We start from the raw sequence: 19,227 nt of genomic DNA, 5'->3' as shown, positions 1-19,227 counted from the left end.
AGGTAACAAGAAACCACTGCAAGCTTTCAAGTAGGGGTGGAGGGAATAGGATTGGATCTGAGCTTTGAAAACCTCACAAGGAGGACCCGTAGACAGGGGGCAACGGGGAAAGGGCCCAGGTGGCTGCAGAGAGCCAGCTCAGTTCTTACTGAAGTTCAGGCAAAAGATGACAGCCAGTGCCCGGACTAGCCTGGAAATTACCATTTGGGAATCACCAGCACCAGGACAGCAGTTGAAGCCATGGGTCTGGATGCGGTTGCCCGCAGAGAGAGTTTGGAAGGATAAAAGGGATGCAGACAATCTCAAACTCTGGCTTTTGTAGCCCAATAGAGTAAAATGAGGTAGCCAAGGAGAGGGCAACGTGACCAAAGAACTAGGAGAAACACTGCGAGAGGATGGTGAGATAGAAGGCACCAGAGATTTTCCAGGGGTGAAGTATGGCCAAGAGGTCAGGTGAGATCAAGATGGATGGGTGTCCTTTGGTGTTACCACCAAGGAGGTCATCAGTGACCTTCCTGGGAAGCACTGAGATGGCAGACCTTAAGCTGGATGGGATTCCTGCCTTGCATGCCCGTTTTCATGGGACAAAGCGCCAACAGTGGCTAACGTCCATGTCACCAGGATAACATTACATTGTCCAGTGCGATCTGGATCAAAGAGGATTGGCTCATTAGTTCAGAAAATCTCATCCGAACCCATGAAGCGCACAGTATTGTTCTTTCCCGGTGACCACATAGCCTTGTCGACTTCATATATCTGTTTGGTTGTACAACGTGTAACACTGGCCAACTCATCTTGCAGAGTCTGGACTCTAAGCAATTTGCCAGCCTGTACTTTGCCAGCCTGTACTTTGCCTTGATGGAAGCTCCCAACAAGTGGACATATGTGGGTTTTGCATACAGAGCGCAGACGCATTTGGTAAATCACCTCGGACACGTCCCTGGGGATGGTGCCACAGGCTCTGTCGCCCCTACAGATGGAAGTTGGCAAGGAAAAGACGGGTCCAGATTGGGATCCCTGGGCTACATGTGAAAACAGATTGGAGGGGGCCAGAGTGAATGTGGGGGACAGGGAGGAGGGTCTGTGGCTCTGAAGTGCTGTGCAGCCCCATACCCAGAGGTAGGAAAAGGACAGGAGGAAGGACCACGAGAAGCACCGAGCCGGAGCATACTTCTGACTGTTCCAGAAGAGTCTGGGCCAGCCTCCAGGTGCATGCTTTTGTTCAGAACTGGACAACACCCCACCCTGGCATTTCTTTCACCAGCCTCACAACTTTCATAGTAACCCACTTGGGTTCCTTCCACCTTACCCTGAAAACATCTTCCTCTTGGTCAATATTCACAGAATTGCTACCTGTTCCAAGAATGGGGCCATGCATTTTGCCTCTGTTATCTCACCGAATCCTTGCAAGAACCCCTTGCAATCAGCCCTAGTCACATCCTGGTTGTGCAGACACAGAAACTGAGCTCAGAGGGCTGTAACAGCATGCCCTAGGTCACACAGCTGGCAAGAGGCTCAGCCTAGACGTGAATCCAGGTCTCTCTGACCCAAAGGTCACATTACCTTCCAAGAACACTCAGCGAAGACCAAGCAGGCAATCCACATAGCAGGATTGCTCTCCTTTTGAGAGTTTGGCGTGACCTCTTTTGTTTCGGAGTACTTGGATCCACTTACCCGCTTTATTCATTCACCAAACCTTCCCGAGGCTGGGTGGTCGGGCTGCAGTGGTAGCTCAGACAAGGTTAGTGACCTGGAGGGGTTCGCAGTCAGCTCGGGGGAGGAGACGGATCCATACCCAGGTGCAACAATCCGCAATGTGATAAACAAGGATAGTGCGGTGGGCGGGTGCCGTGGGAACCCACTGCCTGGGAGAGTCGATGAAGACCTCACAGGGCCTTCCTGTGGGCTGCAGTGCCAGAGCTGGATCGTAATAGGAGAAACAGGTCTTGGCCCAGCAGAGTGGGGGAGGACTGGGCGTTCCAGGAAGAGCGAACCGTTTATGAAGGCATGTCAGAGGTTGGGGGTTTGGGAGACCTGGTTGCATGACGGTGCTCTGGTGGGGGACTCTCAGCTGGCTGGGACTAGGGTATGAAGGGCCCCAGTGGACACTGGGGAGCAGGCTATTCGTGTCCTTAAGGTTTACTGAGCACCTCACCATGAGTCAGGCTTTGTGTTGAGCACTTCACAGATATGATGACTGCATCATTCAAATAAGGACACTGAAGTTCAGAGCAGGAGTGGATTTTATGTGGACTTTATATATATATATATATTTATTATTTTTTTTTTGGGGGGGGGGCGGTAGGCGGGCCTCTCACTGCTGTGGCCTCTCCCGTTGCGGAGCACAGGCTCCGGACGCGCAGGCTCAGCGGCCATGGCTCACGGGCCCAGCCGCTCCACAGCATGTGGGATCTTCCCAGACCGGGGCACGAACTCGTGTCCCCTGCATCGGCAGGCGGACTCTCAACCACTGCAACACCAGGGAAGCCTGGACTTTATATTTTAGACCATCATGCTTGCTCTGTACCCTTAAAAATGTTCTGAAAAGTCCAACACTTATGTACCTCCCACTCAGGTCAAGAAATAAAACCTTAGCAATCTAAGGGAAGCCCTTTCCCATCATCCTTCACATCTCCCTCTCCCCCCAGAAGTAAACAATTCCTGAATGGTGTATTTATTTATCATTCCTCTAAGTTTCCTTATACTTTTACCACATATGTGCATTCCTAGCAATATAGGGTATCATCTTGTTTTGCATGTTTTAGAAATCTACATGAATGATATCATACAATTTGATCTTCTGCAACTTGCTCCCCATCCCCCCACTAATGATTCATAAGGAATCTCTAGTCATTTTCACTGCAGTATAGATTTTCACTGCCCTATCCACAATTTGTGTATGCATTTCATCCACTGACAAACATTGAGGCTGTTTTAGATTCTTTACTAGGATAACGAGGTTGCAATGAGCAACAAGTTATCTAGATTTATCCCAGAAGCCAAGTTTCTGGGTCACTAGGGTGTGTGCATCATTTCCAGATGCTGTCAAATTGTCCTCCAGAAGGGCGGTACCATTTCTCCTCCACCAGCAGCGTATGAGAGTTCTCTGTGCTCCTCATCTTCATCAACACTTTCTGCCGTCCTCCCCTTTGCTTTTTGCCTGTCTCACAGGTGTGAAATGGCACTTTCCTCTGGTTTTATTTTGCATTTTCCTGATTAAGAGTGAGGCTGAATCTCTTTCGATATGTTTATTGGACATTCATGTTTCCCCTTCTTGGAATTGCCTGTTCCTATTTTTGATCCAGTTTTCTCTTGTTTCTTTTGAAAATTGATTTGTAGATCTTTGTTTGTTTGGGATATCATGTTCCAAAGGTCTTCTTTTGATGAACAGGAGTTATGTTCTTTAATTAAATGTATCAATCTTTTTCTTGATAGTTTGAGCCTTTAAGCTCAAAAGCCTTTTGTGTCTTTAAGAAACCTTTCCCTATTAAAAAGTTTTCGCATTTAAGTTTCTTTAATCCACCTGGAATTGATCTTGTTTTATGCATGGTGTGAGGTAGAGATTCCATCTCATTTTTTTCCAACATGGACATCCAATTGCTCCATAAAAGAACATTTATAGAAAAGTCCACCCTTTCCCCAGTGGCCTGCAGCACCACCTCTGCCGCATATGAAGTTTCCATATATGTGTGGGTCTATTTTCGCAGCCTCTGTTCTAGCCCATTGGCCTATTTATCTATCCTTGGGCTAATATACGGTCAAGTTGTAACTTTTCAGGCTCTTAGCACCTCCTTGAATTGGAAGAGCTAGTGGCTTCCTGAGAGCAGATCCATGTCTTATTCATCCTTGTGTCCCTCTCATCACTCATTACATGAACATCCACGTCATGCTTTTGTTTGCAAAAACTATCTCACACTCAGTCTCTTGGGCTCCTGAGACTCCCTTATGCAGAAGAGGAAACTGAGGCACAGAGGTCAGGTGATTTGCCAAGATCACACAGACAGAAGGTGTTCTTGTAGGATTTCGAAGCCACCTTTCCGTCCATCCCATTTTGCCTAGGCTCTGAAGACCTCTACCTGATCCTCCAGCTCATCTGGTGCAGAATTTTCACTTTTCCTTCCTTCTTTCAGCAAGTAGGTCCTGAGTGAAGTGTGTGTGCCAGATCCCATTTCTGGGGGGCTCTTCCCAGTACTGGAGACCAGTAGGGAGAGTGGGACCTCGGGTGGGCATTTTATGGGAAGTTTGAGGCCTGGGGTCAGCAGGAGGAAAACCCGCGGGTTTCAGAGTCTATCTAGAGAGCCTTGTCCTGGGCGTGCCCTTGGAACCCAGGAGCTGCCTGGAGAGAGGATGCCGGCTTCCCTCAGGAATTAGAGGCTTCCTCCCGCCCTCCCGCCTCCCGAGGCAGGAATGCGAAGGATCAGCTTTCAGCAGAGCTGCGGCTGCCGTTCCGGGGAGCTCCCAGTGCAGGCCTTTCCTGAGCTGTCGAATTAACTGGTTCTGTCTGTCCAACTGGGAGAGCAGCTCTTGCTAAAAATAGCGTCCTGCCCCGCACGACCCACGCTCGCCGGGGGCCGGCCGCGACGGTCCCACCCCACCGGGAGTCCCCACCCCAGGCCTGGCCCACGTCCCACCCCCGAAACCGAGGCCGAGGCCGCGGGCACAGCGTTGTCCCCACAAGTGCCGCGGAGGGTGGAAGGCCCGGGGCCCGAGGAGCGGCCGAGGCCGTCCGGGATGGGAGCCCGCGGCGCGGCCTCCCGCGCGCTCGCTTGGGCCTCCCTGCCGCTGCTGGGGCTTCCCGCCGGCGCGCTCAGCGAGGACACGCTTTGCTGCCGAGGTAAGGCCGGGCCGCAGCCGGCGCGCCCCTCGCTCTTCCCAGGCACTTGCTGGCGCCTCTTTCTCCTTCCCCACCCCGGGTCCGTGGCGGGGGTGGGGTGGGGGCGGGGCCGAAGGAAGGTGAACGTAGGCATCGGAACCCAAGCAGGGCTTGGGGAGAAGAGTCAGGTGCTCTCTGCAAGCTCATCTTTGGTTCGAAAAAAGTCGCAGTCTCGCCACCTCGTTTGAGAAGCTTTTGCCTCCCCTTGGCCTCAGTCTTCCTATCTGGATTATGGGACAGTAAAATCGTCCAGCTTTAATTTTGACTGTGACCCCAAGAGAAGTAGGGGAACCTGCTGAAACGGATCGCAAGCATTCTGGAGATGTTTGCCCGAACCCAGATGGGGTGGAGAATTTGTTGATGGAAGGGCTGGAGGTGCCCTCCCTGTGACCCCCCCCCCCCAGATCCCCCCCCTACGCCGTCCTCTCTCGGAGCTCTGGACCTAGCATCAGCCCACGGCCCCCGCGGGTGGAGATCAAGGCGAGACGCACAGCAAAGTTTAAGAGGTCAACGGACGCGCGAAGATCCTTGCGGGAGAGGAGGGTGTGGAGTGGAAGAGGGGTGAGCAAGGCAGAGTCGCAGCCCACTCCTCAGTCTGGTATCTGCAGAGTTCCTGGGCTAAACCTGGGATTTTACCTTTGAAATCCCGGGAAAAGAGCGCAGTCCGGCCACACAGAGGGGCTCAGCAAGCTAGCTGAGCCAGGGAAGGGGAGTGGGTGTGTGGCCCGGCCCAGAGCCGGGGCAAAAGTGGGGACCAGGAGCCTGTGACGCGAGCCGAGGGGATCAGCGCTGCTCAGTCCGTCCGGCGCGGGTGGTAGTAGTGGGGTCGACTGGCCAAACAGGTGCGCTCCCTCCCCTCCCCTCCCCGCCTCCTCTCTGTCCGGGCCCAGCGGGCGGAGCTGCGGGTGCCGGGGCCTGCGATTGGCGGGGCTGGGCTGGCAGAGTGGCCGGGGGAGCCCGGGAGCCCAAGCACCGCGGCGCAGGCGGAGGCGCGGAGCCGGCCAGAGCGCGCTACTGCGGGGTCCGCCGCCTGCCTGGCGGGGTCCAGCGCCTGCCTGGCCGGCTCCGCTCCGCTGCGCCTGGCTGGCGCTACTGAAACTTTCGTGCGCCCCGCGACCTCGCCACCTCGTGACTCTGGCCCTGTGCTGCTCGCGCTCCGGTGCCTTTGGGATGGCAGAGCCCAGCGGCCAGGCTGGCGAGTAGAGGTAAGAGCTAGGCGCCCCCCAGTCGGTATGAGGGGGCCCCGGGGGCTTGCGGGGGTCCTAGAGGGATCCGGGGTTCGAGGGGATCTGGGGACCCTGATGGGTGGTATAGTGGTGCCTGACTGAGGAGTGGGCTGCGACTTTGCTTTACCTACCCCTCTTCTACCCTACAGCCCCGTATGCTGCGAGGATCTTTGCGTGGTGAGTTGACCCTTTAAACTTTCCTGGGCGCCTCTCTAGACAGCTGGGTCCTTGGGAGAGAACCGCGCGGTGTTACAAGGAAGGCAGCTCCAGCTGGGGCTCGCAGCCGGCGGGGATTGGCTGGGGGCTTTCTGCAGTCTCCCAACCCTAACAATTCCAAGTTGTCTCCCAAAACCTCGGACCTTCCTCATCTACTTCTGGGGGTTGATGTTTGGGCAGCCACTCCTCTCTGCCCAGAGCCAGGCACCCCGGGGCACCCAAGTTTTGGGTGTTGTTTTGTTCAACCAGTAGCCACTCCTCAGTTTTCAGGGGGGCGGGGTTATTGAAGCGAGATCTCTTTTCTGTTTCCTGGGCTGCCTGGAACCCTACCCTCCAGAAAACATCTTGAGAAGGCAGAGTGGGAACAGGGACCAAAGCCATCTAGGCTCCAATCCCCAGCCTGGTAGGAACACCGTGGGCTTTTCTTGTTTCTGAACGGTCTATTCTTTTAAGCTGTCTGGCTTGAGTCATACGGAAACTGCGCCTCTCCTCTCCTGCCCTCTTTTGCTACTTAGGGGGGAAATTAATTTTGATTGAGGGTGGATAGGCAGGTAGCTTGTCACCTATGAGGATCATCCTTTTTAATGATCATCTTTATTTCCCCTCAACGTCAAAGCCAAATGCCTTTCTGTTTTCTTGACCTAAGACAGTACACCTGAGAGTTAAAAACATACCAAACACAGGCGTTGGAGTCCAGAAAACCCCAGCTCTGCTGTTCGTTAGCTGTGTGTCCTTGGGCAGGTTTCCTAACCTCTCTTAGCTCAAAGTTCCCACCCCAGGGGGGTGTGGTGAGGCTTTTGTGAGGTTAGGCATGGAAGGCATCTGGCTCATAGGACAACAGCCTTGGGCTGCCAGTCTGCATCCTGGAGCCTGGGCCTTCTTGCTGCCTGAGCGACCCAGACCCTTTGTGACTCAGTTTCCTCTCCTCTCACAAGTTGGTGTGGACCAGCCCCTCTTAACCAGCCTTTTTGAGAAAAGTAGACAGATACATATACTCTCCAAGGCATATGATTTCACTGGGTTTGTAAACCTCAGATTTAAGACAGCCCCATCCATCCCCCTCCTTGTCATGAATTATTTGGAAGATATAAGGCCTTCTGTCTACCACTGATCTCTTCCCATCCCATTTGGATGCCTGGAGGTTACGGCTGCAAATATCAGGGAAGTGCAAGTGCACTAATTAACCAGCATGATAGGGAGAGGGGCTGACCTGTAGAACCTGGCCAAAGTCACCTTCAAGATCATCTAGCTACTCCATCCTTATTCTTCCTTCCCCGAAGCTGCATCTCCACCTGGAGAGCATCTAATCTTTGCTGGGATCCTTGAGTGGCAGCCCACTAGGCAGCTGGTTTCATGATTGGGCAACTCCAGTCTGTTAAAAAATTCTTCCTGTTTGGAGTAGAAATCTGTGTCCCTGTTACTTCTACCCACTGGTTCTAGTACAACCCTTCAGGCATCTCTTATTGGCTCAATTATTCACTGTGGTCCCCTGATGCCTGGCATTCTGTTCCTTCCCTGAGGCGTTCAACACACTGAACTGAGGCTGGCAATGATCACAGCACCATTTATTGAGTGTTTATTATATGCCAGGTCCTGTACTGAGAGCTTTTACACATACTATTTCTGTGCAGCCTTCAGACAGCCCCATGAGGTGGAATCTTTTCTTATCCTCATTTTACGTATGAAGAAACAGGTTTAGAGAGGTTAAGAGACCTACCCAAGGTCATACAACACATAAGGAGCTAGGCTGCATCCCAAAGCTAGCATCTGCCTTTATCGTTACTTCTGTCCTGTGCTGGCATGCGTGTCCACTGTGCCCACACACACTGTGTGTGTGTGTGTGTGTGTATGTCTCAGTCTGTGGTGTTTGCTGGCAGTGCTTTTCTCACAATCACCTGAGGCCCCTATTAAAATGCAGGTCTTTCACCTCTATTCCAGACCTAGGAATCTGCACTTTTTAAAACTCCCCAGACCATTCTCATGCACAGCATAGTTTGAGAACCACAGCCCCAAGGTATGCTTAGGGAAAGAATGTGGCATGTGGGTTCCAGAAGATCTGAATTCAAGTCTTGGCTTCACTCTTTTTTTTTTTAAATTTACTTATTTGTTAGTTAGTTTGTTTATTTATTGGCTGCTTTGGGTGTTTGCTGCTGCGCGTGGACTTTCTCTAGTTGCGGCGAGCAGGAGCTACACTTCGTTGTGGTGCGTGGGCTTCTCAGTGCAGTGGCTTCTCTTGTTGCAGAGCACAGGCCCTAGAGTGCGCGGGCTTCGGTACTTGTAGCACACGGGCTCAGTAGCTGTGGCTTGCGGACTCTAGAACACAGGCTCAGTAGTTGTGGCACACGGGCTTAGTTGCTCGCGGCAGGTGGGATCTTCCCGGACCAGGGCTCGAACCCGTGTCCCTTGCATTAGCAGGTGGATTCTTAACCACTGCGCCACCAGGGAAGCCCTTGGCTTCACTCTTTTGAGCTGGTTACTTTCCCTTCCTGGGACAAGATGTTATACCCCCAGTGTACGGGGTGACTGCTGTCTGTGATGGGCTGTGGAAGTCTCCTGGGTGGATATCACGCATTATGGGGCAGGCCCTAGGAGGACAGAGTGCCCTGGTGAGGCCTCTCCTGCCACAGTGGATGTGCATGGCCACAAACCTGTGGCTCCTAGGAGGCCCTACTCATCACCCCTCCCCCCCATCTCCCCAGACATCTGGTCTCTGCTTTCTAGAAGCACTGGTGCACCTTGGATGAAGCTCTGGTGCTCAGATTTCTCAGCACGGGTGATGGGGACCCCGGACAGGTGGGCAGGACTCCCCTCCACACACACCCCTTCCTCCTCCATGGCCCCATGATGGCCTCTGATCTCCCAGACAGGAAGTGCTGTGCTCCAGCTTCTGGGGGAGGGGAGTGGGGTAGGTCTGCCATGTGTGCATTGGTGTTTTAAATCCAGTGGAAATGCATCCTTTCCCCGGAGGGCTGCTCTGCTGGTCCGTGGGCAGCTCTAGAGAAACAGCTGACCTGCGGCTGGCTGGGTAGGGCTGGTGCCAGGAAGGGTGTGGGGTAAGGGAATCGCCTGCACAGACCTCGGCTGGGTCCCAGTCCTGACCTCCTAGCCCTGCTGTACACAGAGCACTTGTTTCACCTTTATCCTGTTTGATCTCCTGAAAACACCGAATTAGTAAACACCCATTCTATGGAAGAGGTCATTGGAGTCCAGGAAGCTGCAGTGACACGTCCAAAGCTCTACCGTCTGGGTGCATGGGGGAGATGGTAAAGTCGGAACTTGAACCCAGGCCCCTTGACAATAAGCACAGGTCTTTTTTGTGCTGCCTTCCACACCTCATTGTTTTCTGCCCCACCTGGTCATGGCTTTGGTGCCAGAGTCCTCGCCCGGATGCCGGAAGACCTGGGTTCTGACTGGGCCACCACTGGGCTGTGTGATCCTGGGCAGGGCTGGTCATCCCTTAAAACTTTAGTCTCCTTGTCTAGAAAGGGTGGGGGGTGTTTGGTTAGATCTCTGAGATTCCTTCCAACCTTGACATAACACAGGTTATCTTTTTTGTTTTTTTGCATTTCCGGGGGCAGGGCGTGGGGTTCCACGATGGACTCGGGGCATGGGTGAGTTGTTGGGTAGGGTTGGAGGGCAGAGTGCTGCACTGGGGCTGGTTGTGAAACCAGTCGGAAGGGATTTGTGGGCTCAGTGTCCAGGGTCCTTGGGGAGCTGGGGTGCGGGGGGTCAGCAGGAAGGTGCCCGGGGCAGGGTGAGGTGGATTACACTGAACACTGCAGGGGGGTGATGGTGGGAATGACTGGGAGTGTGGATGGGAGCTGAGGGGGAGCTGGGGCCCCAGCAGAGCCCCGGTCTCAGCCCAGGACAACCCTGGCCGAGAGACCAAGAGAATGTCATAGCCTCTAATCTACCTCCTGAGCCACTGCATGTCTCTCCATGGGGCGTCCCCAGCCTTCCTTGAGTCCAGCCTCTCCCAACTGGAGTCTGTGTCAGGACTGAGGGCTTCCAGTGGCCTGTTCTCCATGCCCAGGGCGGGCTCCCAGCAGCCTGGCTTCCTAAAGCAGGCCCTTGTCAACCGCAGCCTCTGCCAGCCGCCTGCCCTCAGCTCCCCGTCCATCAAGCCTCTTTTTCCCTCCCTGGGGGTGGCTCCCTGTCACCCTCCCACGGGATCAAACCCATGCTCTCTGGCCTGGCCATCAGGGCCCCAGGCCTTCTCCCACTACCCTCCCTGCCTCTCCTCTCTCTGTTCTTCAAGCTCCACCTGTGACTCCTGTATCTTCTTCTCTCTCAACCACTGCTTCATTGCCAAAGTCTAACTGCCCCTCCGGGACTGGCACAAACGTCACTTCTGCTCGGTCTCATCACTAATGGGGAGACATCCCTGTGCGGTTCTGGTTTGTAGCTCTTATCAACTCCCTTGCTTCACACTTTATCATCAGCTTGTCCATCTCCTGAGATGGATTCTGAACTTCTTGAGGGCAAGGCGGCCTGGCTTTATCTCTCATCTCGGTGCCCACGGAGTGGGTGGGGCCTGGCGAGGGCCTTCCTTGGTCTAGTAAATGCTCATAAAGCCTTGTAGAGTTGGACTGGCTTGTAATCGGGCTTGGTTTTTATGCTCCTGGCTCAGAGCTTTTTGCCTGCACCCCGCTTCCCCATGCAAACAGGTGCGGGTCCCGTCTGTCTGGGCTCTGGGTTAAGCCAGCTCCAGCCAAGGGATGCACGGAGGGATGCCTTTGGTTTTTGGAAAGACTTTCTGCCTCCTTTGGCTCGTTCTTGCTATTTAAGAAAGTCTATTCTGGCTTTGTGGCATCAAAGACGGAGAGGCCTGGAACCAGGTCTGAAAAGGGTACCTTGTCAGCTCCCCTGCTTGCAGGCTGAACTTCAGGTCTCAAAGCAGCGTAAGCCAAGATTCATCTGATCCTCTAGAATTCAGAAGAGAGTTTGTAAAGTATTTACAAAGGGTCTGCAAGGTTATGCGGATTGTGTTGGGGGCCCAGAGACATGGCCCCAGAGGCACCCAGGGGATTCCTTTGACTTTTCTAGAGATGCACAGTTCTTTGCAGTCAGAATCTCCAGGGGAACTCTGTCCCTGCGTGCAGCGAGGGTTGTTGAACCTGGAGGAGGCTCTCCATCATGACGCTTCCCCATTCAGAATGAGGCTCTTGTGTTGGGCTCATTTTCCCCGCTAGTATCATTTGCTGAGAGTGAACTCAGGCAGTAGCAGGTGGGCGAGGTGGGACCAAGGAGAACAGGCTTTAGTCAATGCCCACACAGCTGGGCCAGGTGACCAGGGAGGGGCTCTCTATCCCCAAGGAGGGAGCTCCCATCTCCTTGTAGATCACGGTGGCTATTGAAGACCCATCTTGGAGTAAGGTTCAAGGGATGCTGAGGGTGCTGGAGGGAGAGAAGTGAGATTGATGATGGTCTGGCTTTAGGTTCACATGCTGCCCAAGTCCCTTGCCCGATTAGAGGCTGGCAGGGGCCCTTGAAGTCCTGTCACCTCCCATGCGGCCCTTGTTCCTGAATGTCCTGCTCACTTTTGTTTTCTCAGTTTACCTGTCTCCACCCCTGCCTCTGCCCCTGGGCTGAGCATCTTAGCACAGGTGCCTCAGGGTTGACTCCTCTGGGCCACCCTAGGTCGCACCTCCTCAGAGGGGGAGGGGAGGGAGCATGGGGGTAAATGAATAAGTAAATGAGTGAATGGTCCTTCTCAGCATCTTTGGTGACCCTGTCTGCCTGTCACTGGCTGGAGAATATGTGACAAATGAGTCCACCAGGAAATGGCTGTCTGACGGGAGCCGTGAGGACCCAGTCAGACATAATGGAAGCCGGCTCTGGATGGAGCTGGGATCTCAGAGCCTTTCCCATCCATCAAAGCTGAGGCTGCTTCCTCGAGGAGAGAATTCCCAAAAGGCTCCGCTGGCCCCCTGATAGGGGTCTGCAGGGTGTGTGAGGGATTTTGCTTTTCGGCCAGGATGTGGGGAGTTAAAAATAGGCATCCTAATCCCTCGGGTCCGTGTCAGACTTGAGGCTGCTCAGGGCCCTTCGGCTCCATTATCTCACTCGAGTGGCTTGGCAGCCGCTGACGTGGGTGGAGGTCGGGCTGCCCACTTTATAAAGAAGCATGTGGAGGCGGGCGCCCAATTTCTGCTTGAGGCTGTGCCCGGCATTTGGTGGCAGAAAGAACGTAGGTCTGTTCCCTGGCCCCCTGCGAGGAGCCCAGTTAAAGTCCACAGGCTACAGGAGGGAAGGGGGTTGATTGAAACAATAGGGGTAGATTACTAAGCGAAGCAGCAAGGAAGACGCAGGCTGGATCAAGGCCCCAGGGGTTGGGGGGCAGTGGGAGGCTGTAAGTGCTGGAGCGGGAGTGTGTGGGGAGGTGGGGGTAGTGATGAGAGTGAAGCACAAAAGTACCATGGAGACCCCAAGTCGGACCCCTTGAATGTCATAGTAAGGCGCGTGAACATGATACTGTAGGCCACGGGGAGCCATTGAGGATTCCAGAGCACAGCAGTTACTGCTTTATCAAAAGTGCAGTGTGATGGTGTGCTCCCCCGGCTTTGCTATGGGTGTCTTTTTATGGTGTTTGGTAGAGCAGATTTTTTTTGCCTGGGAGGGGGGGGTGGGATTTTTTTTTTTTTTCTTCTGGCTGTGCCACGCGTTATCTGGGATCTTAGTTCCCTAGACCAGGGATGGAATCCGTACCCCCTGCAATGGAAGCGTGGAGTCTTAACCACTGGACTGCCAAGGAAGTCCCGGTAGAGCAGATTTTTATTTAAATCCTCAGAAGACACCCTGTCCCTCCCCACATCTCCTCCTGGAACCTGGTACTGTAGAGGAGGGAGAGTCTCATCTTCTCCTGCCTCCGGGTTCTGGAGCAAAGTCTATATCTGGGTTTCTCTGCTTCTTCCTGTTTCCAATCTAGGTTCTCCTGGTTGTCTGTCTATCTGTCCTTGCCGTGGTTGGAGGAATTAAAGGAGAGGGAGGAGGCGGTGGCTGAAGTTGAGGGAAGGCTCTCCTCTCCTGGCCTGATTCATTGAAACTTTTACAGGCTGCGCTCCTGCCTCCTTGCCCCTGGCAAGCTCCCAGACCACCAGGCTCTCCTTCCACACATTGTAGTGCCCTTTGGCCTCTAACCCATACCTTTATTAGCTCTTTGCTCTTTCCCCAGATAGGGGGAGACCCTGGTGGGCAGGATGGGAGGTAAACCAGATCTCTCGGACCATTGAAACTCTGTCGTCCGCCCATTTTAGAGTTGGGCAGACAGAGGCCTGGGTTTGCTGGGACTCAAACCCGATCTCCAGCCCCGTCTTGGGCTTTGGCTGCAACACTATTGTGCTTTTCAGAGCCACTCTGCTTCTGAGCTCCAAGCACAGGGATTCCCAGCTCGGTGTGAATCCTGGTTGTGCAGCCTCGGCTCCTCCTGGGGCTGGGAGCCAGCAGTGCCAAGCCTGTGGGTTCCCAGCGAGGGCTCTTGGCGTTGGCTTAGTCACAGGGATGAGATCGCTACTCACCTCGGGGTGGGGGAGGATGCCAAGCTTCGGGAACTTTCACCCTGAGCCACTTGTCGATTTTGTATGTGTGTGTAAGAAAAACAAACCCGTGGGTTGGGACTTTGAACTTGGCCTGTGAACTGCGGACCTGGAAGCTGCTGGGCCATGACAAGCTCCTGGACTGTTCCATCTCGCAGATTCCAGGAGAGGCTCTGTGTCGAGAGAGCTTGAACCTGGTGTTAGTGTTTGTTCTGTCTCATCCTGGCTCTGTGCAAGAGGCAGGACCTCCCTGGGCTGTAAAAGCCCTGCCTGGCAGCTCACACTTTCTGAGTACTTCCCATGAGCCAGGATCTGGGCTCGAGACTTTCCAAGGATCAGCCCCTTTGATTCTCACAACAGACCCGTGAGGTCCTGTTATCATCTCCATTTTGCAGATGAGGAAGCTGAGGCCCAGAGAGGAGGTCACCCAGCTTGGACAGGGCAGAGGTAGAGTTTGAATGAAAATCTTCCCCACTCCACAGCTCGAGGTGTCAGTCACTGTGCTTCTCTGCTCTCCGGCTGCTGGGCTAATTCCTGTGGGATTGTGAAAGCATAAATACCAAGAAATTAGGTGTGATTAAGCAGGTAAGGAGCGGGAAAGGGGTGAATGAGGAATCCTAGATTGACATCATCCCCCATATTCCCCATCCAGCACTGGCCACGAGCAGTCAGAGATGGGGAACAGAGGAGAGCAGGTACGGCTGTATCCAAGCTGCAGGAGGAAAGGGCACATTAAGCCATTCCTGGGCCTGTCTCTTTCCACCCCCTGTAACTGTTGGCTTTTTTTTTTTTTTTTTTTTTTTGCTGTACGCGGGCCTCTCACTGCTGTGGCCTCTCCCGTTGCGGAGCACAGGCTCCGGACACACAGGCTCCGCGGCCATGGCTCGCGGGCCCAGCCGCTCCGCGGCATGTGGGATCTTCCGGGATCGGGGCATGAACCCGTGTCCCCTGCATCGGCAGGCGGACTCTCAACCACTGCGCCACCAGGGAAGCCCCTGTTGGCTTTTTTTATGTTAACTCCATTCCTATCCTCCCCCGGAAGGTGCCTTTAAGGCAGGATGGTTGCTGGGGTCATTTCCCTTTGAGTGGAGTGACCAATACTGTGTTGATTCAGATTTGGAACAGGGGTCTGTTGTTGGCTGCTGAATCCTGGGCTTGGGGTGGGAGGTGGGGAAAGAGCCAAGTAGCTTGTTCCCACCCCAGAGGGGCCTGGTATTTTGGAGAGACTAAGGGTAGCGGCTAGTCTGGGGTCCATTAAACAGACCTGGATTGGAGTCCTGGCTGCTCCACCTACCAGCTCTGTGGCCTTGGACAAAGTCACCTCACTTCTCTGATCCTCAGTATTCTCATCTGTAAATTGGGAATAATAATAATCCTTATCTCCTAGGGTTGTTGTTAGGCTAAAACTAGACATGGAGCCAGAGAACACAGTACAATGTCTGTGCCTTGTAAACACTTAACAAATGCTAGTGATTTTGTTCTTACTTATCACAATTTGCATTATTATTACTGAGGGCCTTCTCAGTCAACTTGACATTGGTCTTGGGATTCTCTGGCGAATGCCCTTTCCAGAACTTACTGCCTCTGGGAAGGCAGTTTTGGGTATGGAAAAGTCTGATATAAAGAGACTATATGAATTACTTATTTATTTTTTCTTGTAAAGATACAGGGTGACTCAAATCCACCAAACAAAAAGGTTTTTGAATGTGGGTTTTTCAGTGAGCTACAGGGATGAATAGAGAAAGGGTATGATAGAGGAAGAGATTTCTTTAAGATGCTGTAAGTTTATCTCTTGCACAGCATTCACATTACACTAGAGCTTGGTTTTGCCGGTTAAGTTGCTGAGGTGAGTGTATGTTGAAGCAGCCCTGCTGGGTGAAGGGGGTGGGTGGAGAGATTCAAACCAATGTGAGGTTCGGCTCCCCACTCCCTCCTGAGAACCTCCGGGGTCCACTCCTAGGGAGAAAGCATGCCCAGTCTTGGAGAGGCCACAGGTTGGTGTGGGGAGGGTGACATATCAGGTGGGCTTCCTGGAGGAAGTGGCACTGGAGGTAGCTGCCCTGGTTTCTGCAGACGGGATTGCAAAATCACTTCTCCCAAGCTTGCCTGGGTCTCTGTGGCAGCCCTGCAGCCCGGTCAGCTGGGAGGCCCCAAGCCTGGCAGTCAGGACACTTGGGGAGGGGGGCGATGTCCAATCCTGCCTCAGTTTCCCTCTTTAGACCTGTACATCCCTGGAACCCCTTTATCTTGGGCACACCTTTAAAAAGGGAGAAGAAGGGTATGGATGAAGATTTGGGTTTGAAATCGGAGCTCAGTTTGTCACTTCCATTGTGTGCCCTCAGGCACGTCATTTCACTGCCTGTGCCTCAGTTTTCCCATGTGTCATACGAGGATAATAGTGACCCTGACGTCACCGAGTTGTTTGGAGGCGTCGGTGAGGTAATGCAGGTAAAGTGCTTGTCACAGAGCTGGCTCAGGTTAAGTGCCTGTCATTAAAAGCTGCTGCCTGCCTGCTGTTGTTTTTAGCTCGGGACACACCTCTTTGCCCTGGCCTCCCCTCCACCGAGATCCTGTTGTTGACATCCTCCTCACTAACTAGTGCAGGGATTTTAAGTATTTATATCCTTGCTGGAATTTCTCTTTGCATTGTCTAGTTAATTACCTAATTGAATGAAGGCAAACAATTTCACTTCCTTTCCTTTGCCAGCGCAGGAAATGGCCGGTGCCTTCTTTTCTGTGATTGAGATGATTATTGAAATATTTGATGAGGAGGAGGACACGCCTTCCCGCCTTGAGAGGTCTGCTCCCTCTTAGAATAGCTTAATGGGCCCCATAAATCAAGCTGCAGCCACGTGCTTGGGAAACATACATCTTGTTGAGGATGTTGATGGTTTGGCCGCTATTTCTTTGGGTGCCAGCATGCTGTTTTGGCACCTTCTTACCGGTTCCGGGAAGGATGGTTGATAAGACTTCTTTTTAAATATTCAGAACTCATGACCTGTGTACGTATTTGGGGAGGCCTGGCCGATGGAGTATAAATCCAAACCAAGGCATAGGGAGAAGGTGTCACATGGCAAGGAATCACTGACTCTTCACACCTTGCTGGTGTGGGTGGTGTTGCGTTCTGCCCTGCCCCTCGTGGCTCTGGGGCGGGGAAGTGCAGTGGTTAAGGGCATGGGTTCTTTTTCTTCTTTTGGCCACACTTCGTGGCTTGCAGCATCTTAGTCCCCTCACCAGGGATTGAACCTGGGCCCCAGCAGGGAAAGCGCCGAGTCTTAACCCCTGGACCGCCAGGGAATTCCCAAGGGCATGGGTTCTGAACTTGATGTCCTGGGGGCTTCCAGTCCTTGCCCTGCCGCTCAGTAACTGCATACATTGGCATAGTCATTTAACTTGTCCTTGGCTCTGAAGTGAGGGGCGTATAATAGATCCTGCTTCATAGGAATTGTCAGAATTGTTCTACACGTAATGCCAGCCCAGAGTAAGTACTCATACAAGTAAGCCATTGTTTTTATTTAAGGATCTTAAAAAAAGCCTTACTGTGTTCTTTACCCCAAGACCCTCCCCATTTGTTTTACCTCATTCTGTCAAGATAACAACCAGAACCAGCACGCCCAGGCTTCTCCCACCTCTGGGCTCCTGCTGGCCAGTCCCCTCTATTTGGAACGTCCCTGTCTTTGCCCTTCCTTGTTCCTTTAGACTTATCTCAAGCACTGTGCCCTCCGTGAAATGTTCCTGGAGCCACCCCCCCACCCCCAGCCAGTCCCCCTTAAATGCCTTATTACATCCTTGTTATGCCTTTTGTCTGCAACTATTGTTGACCCAGGTATGTCCCATGGAATGACAGTCTGGAAGATACTTTGTAAAAAAGGAGTTTTGGAAAAGGCTGCATACTTGATGCCCATTTGTACAGTACCAACCCACAGTGGCAACTGTAAAGGCTCTGAGAAGTTCTGCAGTACAGAAATCTGTCGAACTTTGTTTGCCCCAGAACTCTCCAAACCTCTGACCTTAGGACACTTTCTTCCTGGAATAACTATTGACAAAGCTTTGTGACCTTCTTGGGGGATGTGGTGTTGTAGACATCTATATAGTAGTTTGATGGTATCTCCCCATTTGACAGTCAAGGAAACCAAGTAACTGGCCCCAGGTAAACCTGTGTGCGTCTCCATCACCTCCTGGATCAAGTGGCGGGTCCTTTATGTGGGTGTTCAGGGCCAGGTGGCAAGGAAGGGCTGGCTGTGACCTGCTCTCAAAGGGCATTTGGCCTTGTTGAGGGAATGAGATGGACACATGAAACAGAGAGAGGTTAACTGCCAAATCATGCATCCCTGAGCCTGCGTGTAACAGGAGCCCTGGCGCAGTCCGCATCCCTGCCCGAGGAAGGACACGGGAGTCAAATGTCCTCTGGGAACCCAGCACTGTCCCCAGCGCCTGGGACCCCGGAACTCGGCCCCACCTGCCTCCCCCAGCGATCCCCGTGGATTCCGTGACTCCACTGTGCTCTGGTCCCGTGGGGGCACAGCTGAGGGAGGGGAGAAGAGGCAGCAGAGAAGAGAAGAGCCTTCTGTTTATCAACGCACAGTCTCCCCTTCCTTTCTGGGGGAAAAATGCTCTCTTTCTGATTCCTCTTTTATTATGGGAAATTCTCAGGGGAGCAGTTACCTGACAGTGGGAATGATCTGCTGTCTTTATTCTAGGGCCTGTCTGCCTAAATTCCTTCTTGGAGTAATTGCTTTTGGTGATTCAGAGCTGCTGAATATTGTTTTAGGAGAGGGTGCCGGTGCAGAGGCAGGGGGATGCCCACAAAGGCGTTTTCAAGGGTGTGTGGGCGGCCAGCGGCGCTGCTGCTGGTGGCGAGGGTGGTGCGGTAGATGATACAGTTCTTACCTTTGCATTGGTCCCCTCTCATCCTGACAGTGCACGGGTTGCACGGGAGCTCACTTGACTGTGGAACTGGGGCAGGTTTACTGTAGGAAAAAGAAGAGCTGAAAGGCAAGTGTCAGATCTGATGGGTTTGGTCACCCCTCACCTTGGGCGTTTAGTCCTGGCCATTGGCCCCAGCCTGACCCTGACCCTGGCTGTTGTCATCTGGCCTTCCGGAGGGCCAGGGAGAAAGTGGCGACTCCTAGGAGAGCCTTGAAGGAGATCAGCTGCTGTGAATCGGCCTGCCCTTTCCTCTGGGCAGCCTGAGGCGCTGGCTCTGGACCCTGCTGCCTGGGGCACTGCTGTCCCCTGGGAGGGGAGGGCAGGTCAGGGTGCCTGCTTAGTGGGGATGCTGAGAAGGGCATGAAGGGAGGATCTCAGGGTGGGACTGGGAGGTTTATCTGCTCAGTGGATAAAAAGTCAAGTGTGGGCATTTCCTCCCAGAAACGCC

The 19,227-nt window shown here is 53.3% G+C and overlaps 1 protein-coding gene across 3 annotated transcripts in view; it reads left to right on the top strand.

The window, feature by feature from the left end:
* The window catches only part of DAB2IP (DAB2 interacting protein), a 196,770-nt gene that overhangs the window by 19,460 nt on the left and 158,083 nt on the right, over positions 1-19,227 (top strand). The window contains exon 1 of one of the 3 annotated variants that reach the window (XM_060100778.1): positions 4,473-4,834. The exons of 1 other annotated variant lie outside the window; for it this stretch is intronic. In XM_060100778.1, the coding sequence (XP_059956761.1) occupies positions 4,732-4,834 (103 nt within the window). In that variant the 5' untranslated portion in view covers positions 4,473-4,731. Of the gene's footprint in view, positions 1-4,472; positions 4,835-6,250; positions 6,277-19,227 lie in introns of those variants that run through there. One more of the 3 variants, XM_060100783.1, reaches the window with a different exon arrangement.

Source organism: Mesoplodon densirostris, chromosome 6, assembly GCF_025265405.1.
Source record: "Mesoplodon densirostris isolate mMesDen1 chromosome 6, mMesDen1 primary haplotype, whole genome shotgun sequence".
NCBI classification, from domain to species: domain Eukaryota; kingdom Metazoa; phylum Chordata; class Mammalia; order Artiodactyla; family Ziphiidae; genus Mesoplodon; species Mesoplodon densirostris.
Note: the sequence above shows the minus strand (reverse complement) of the source record. Positions and strands in the feature narration are given on the sequence as shown.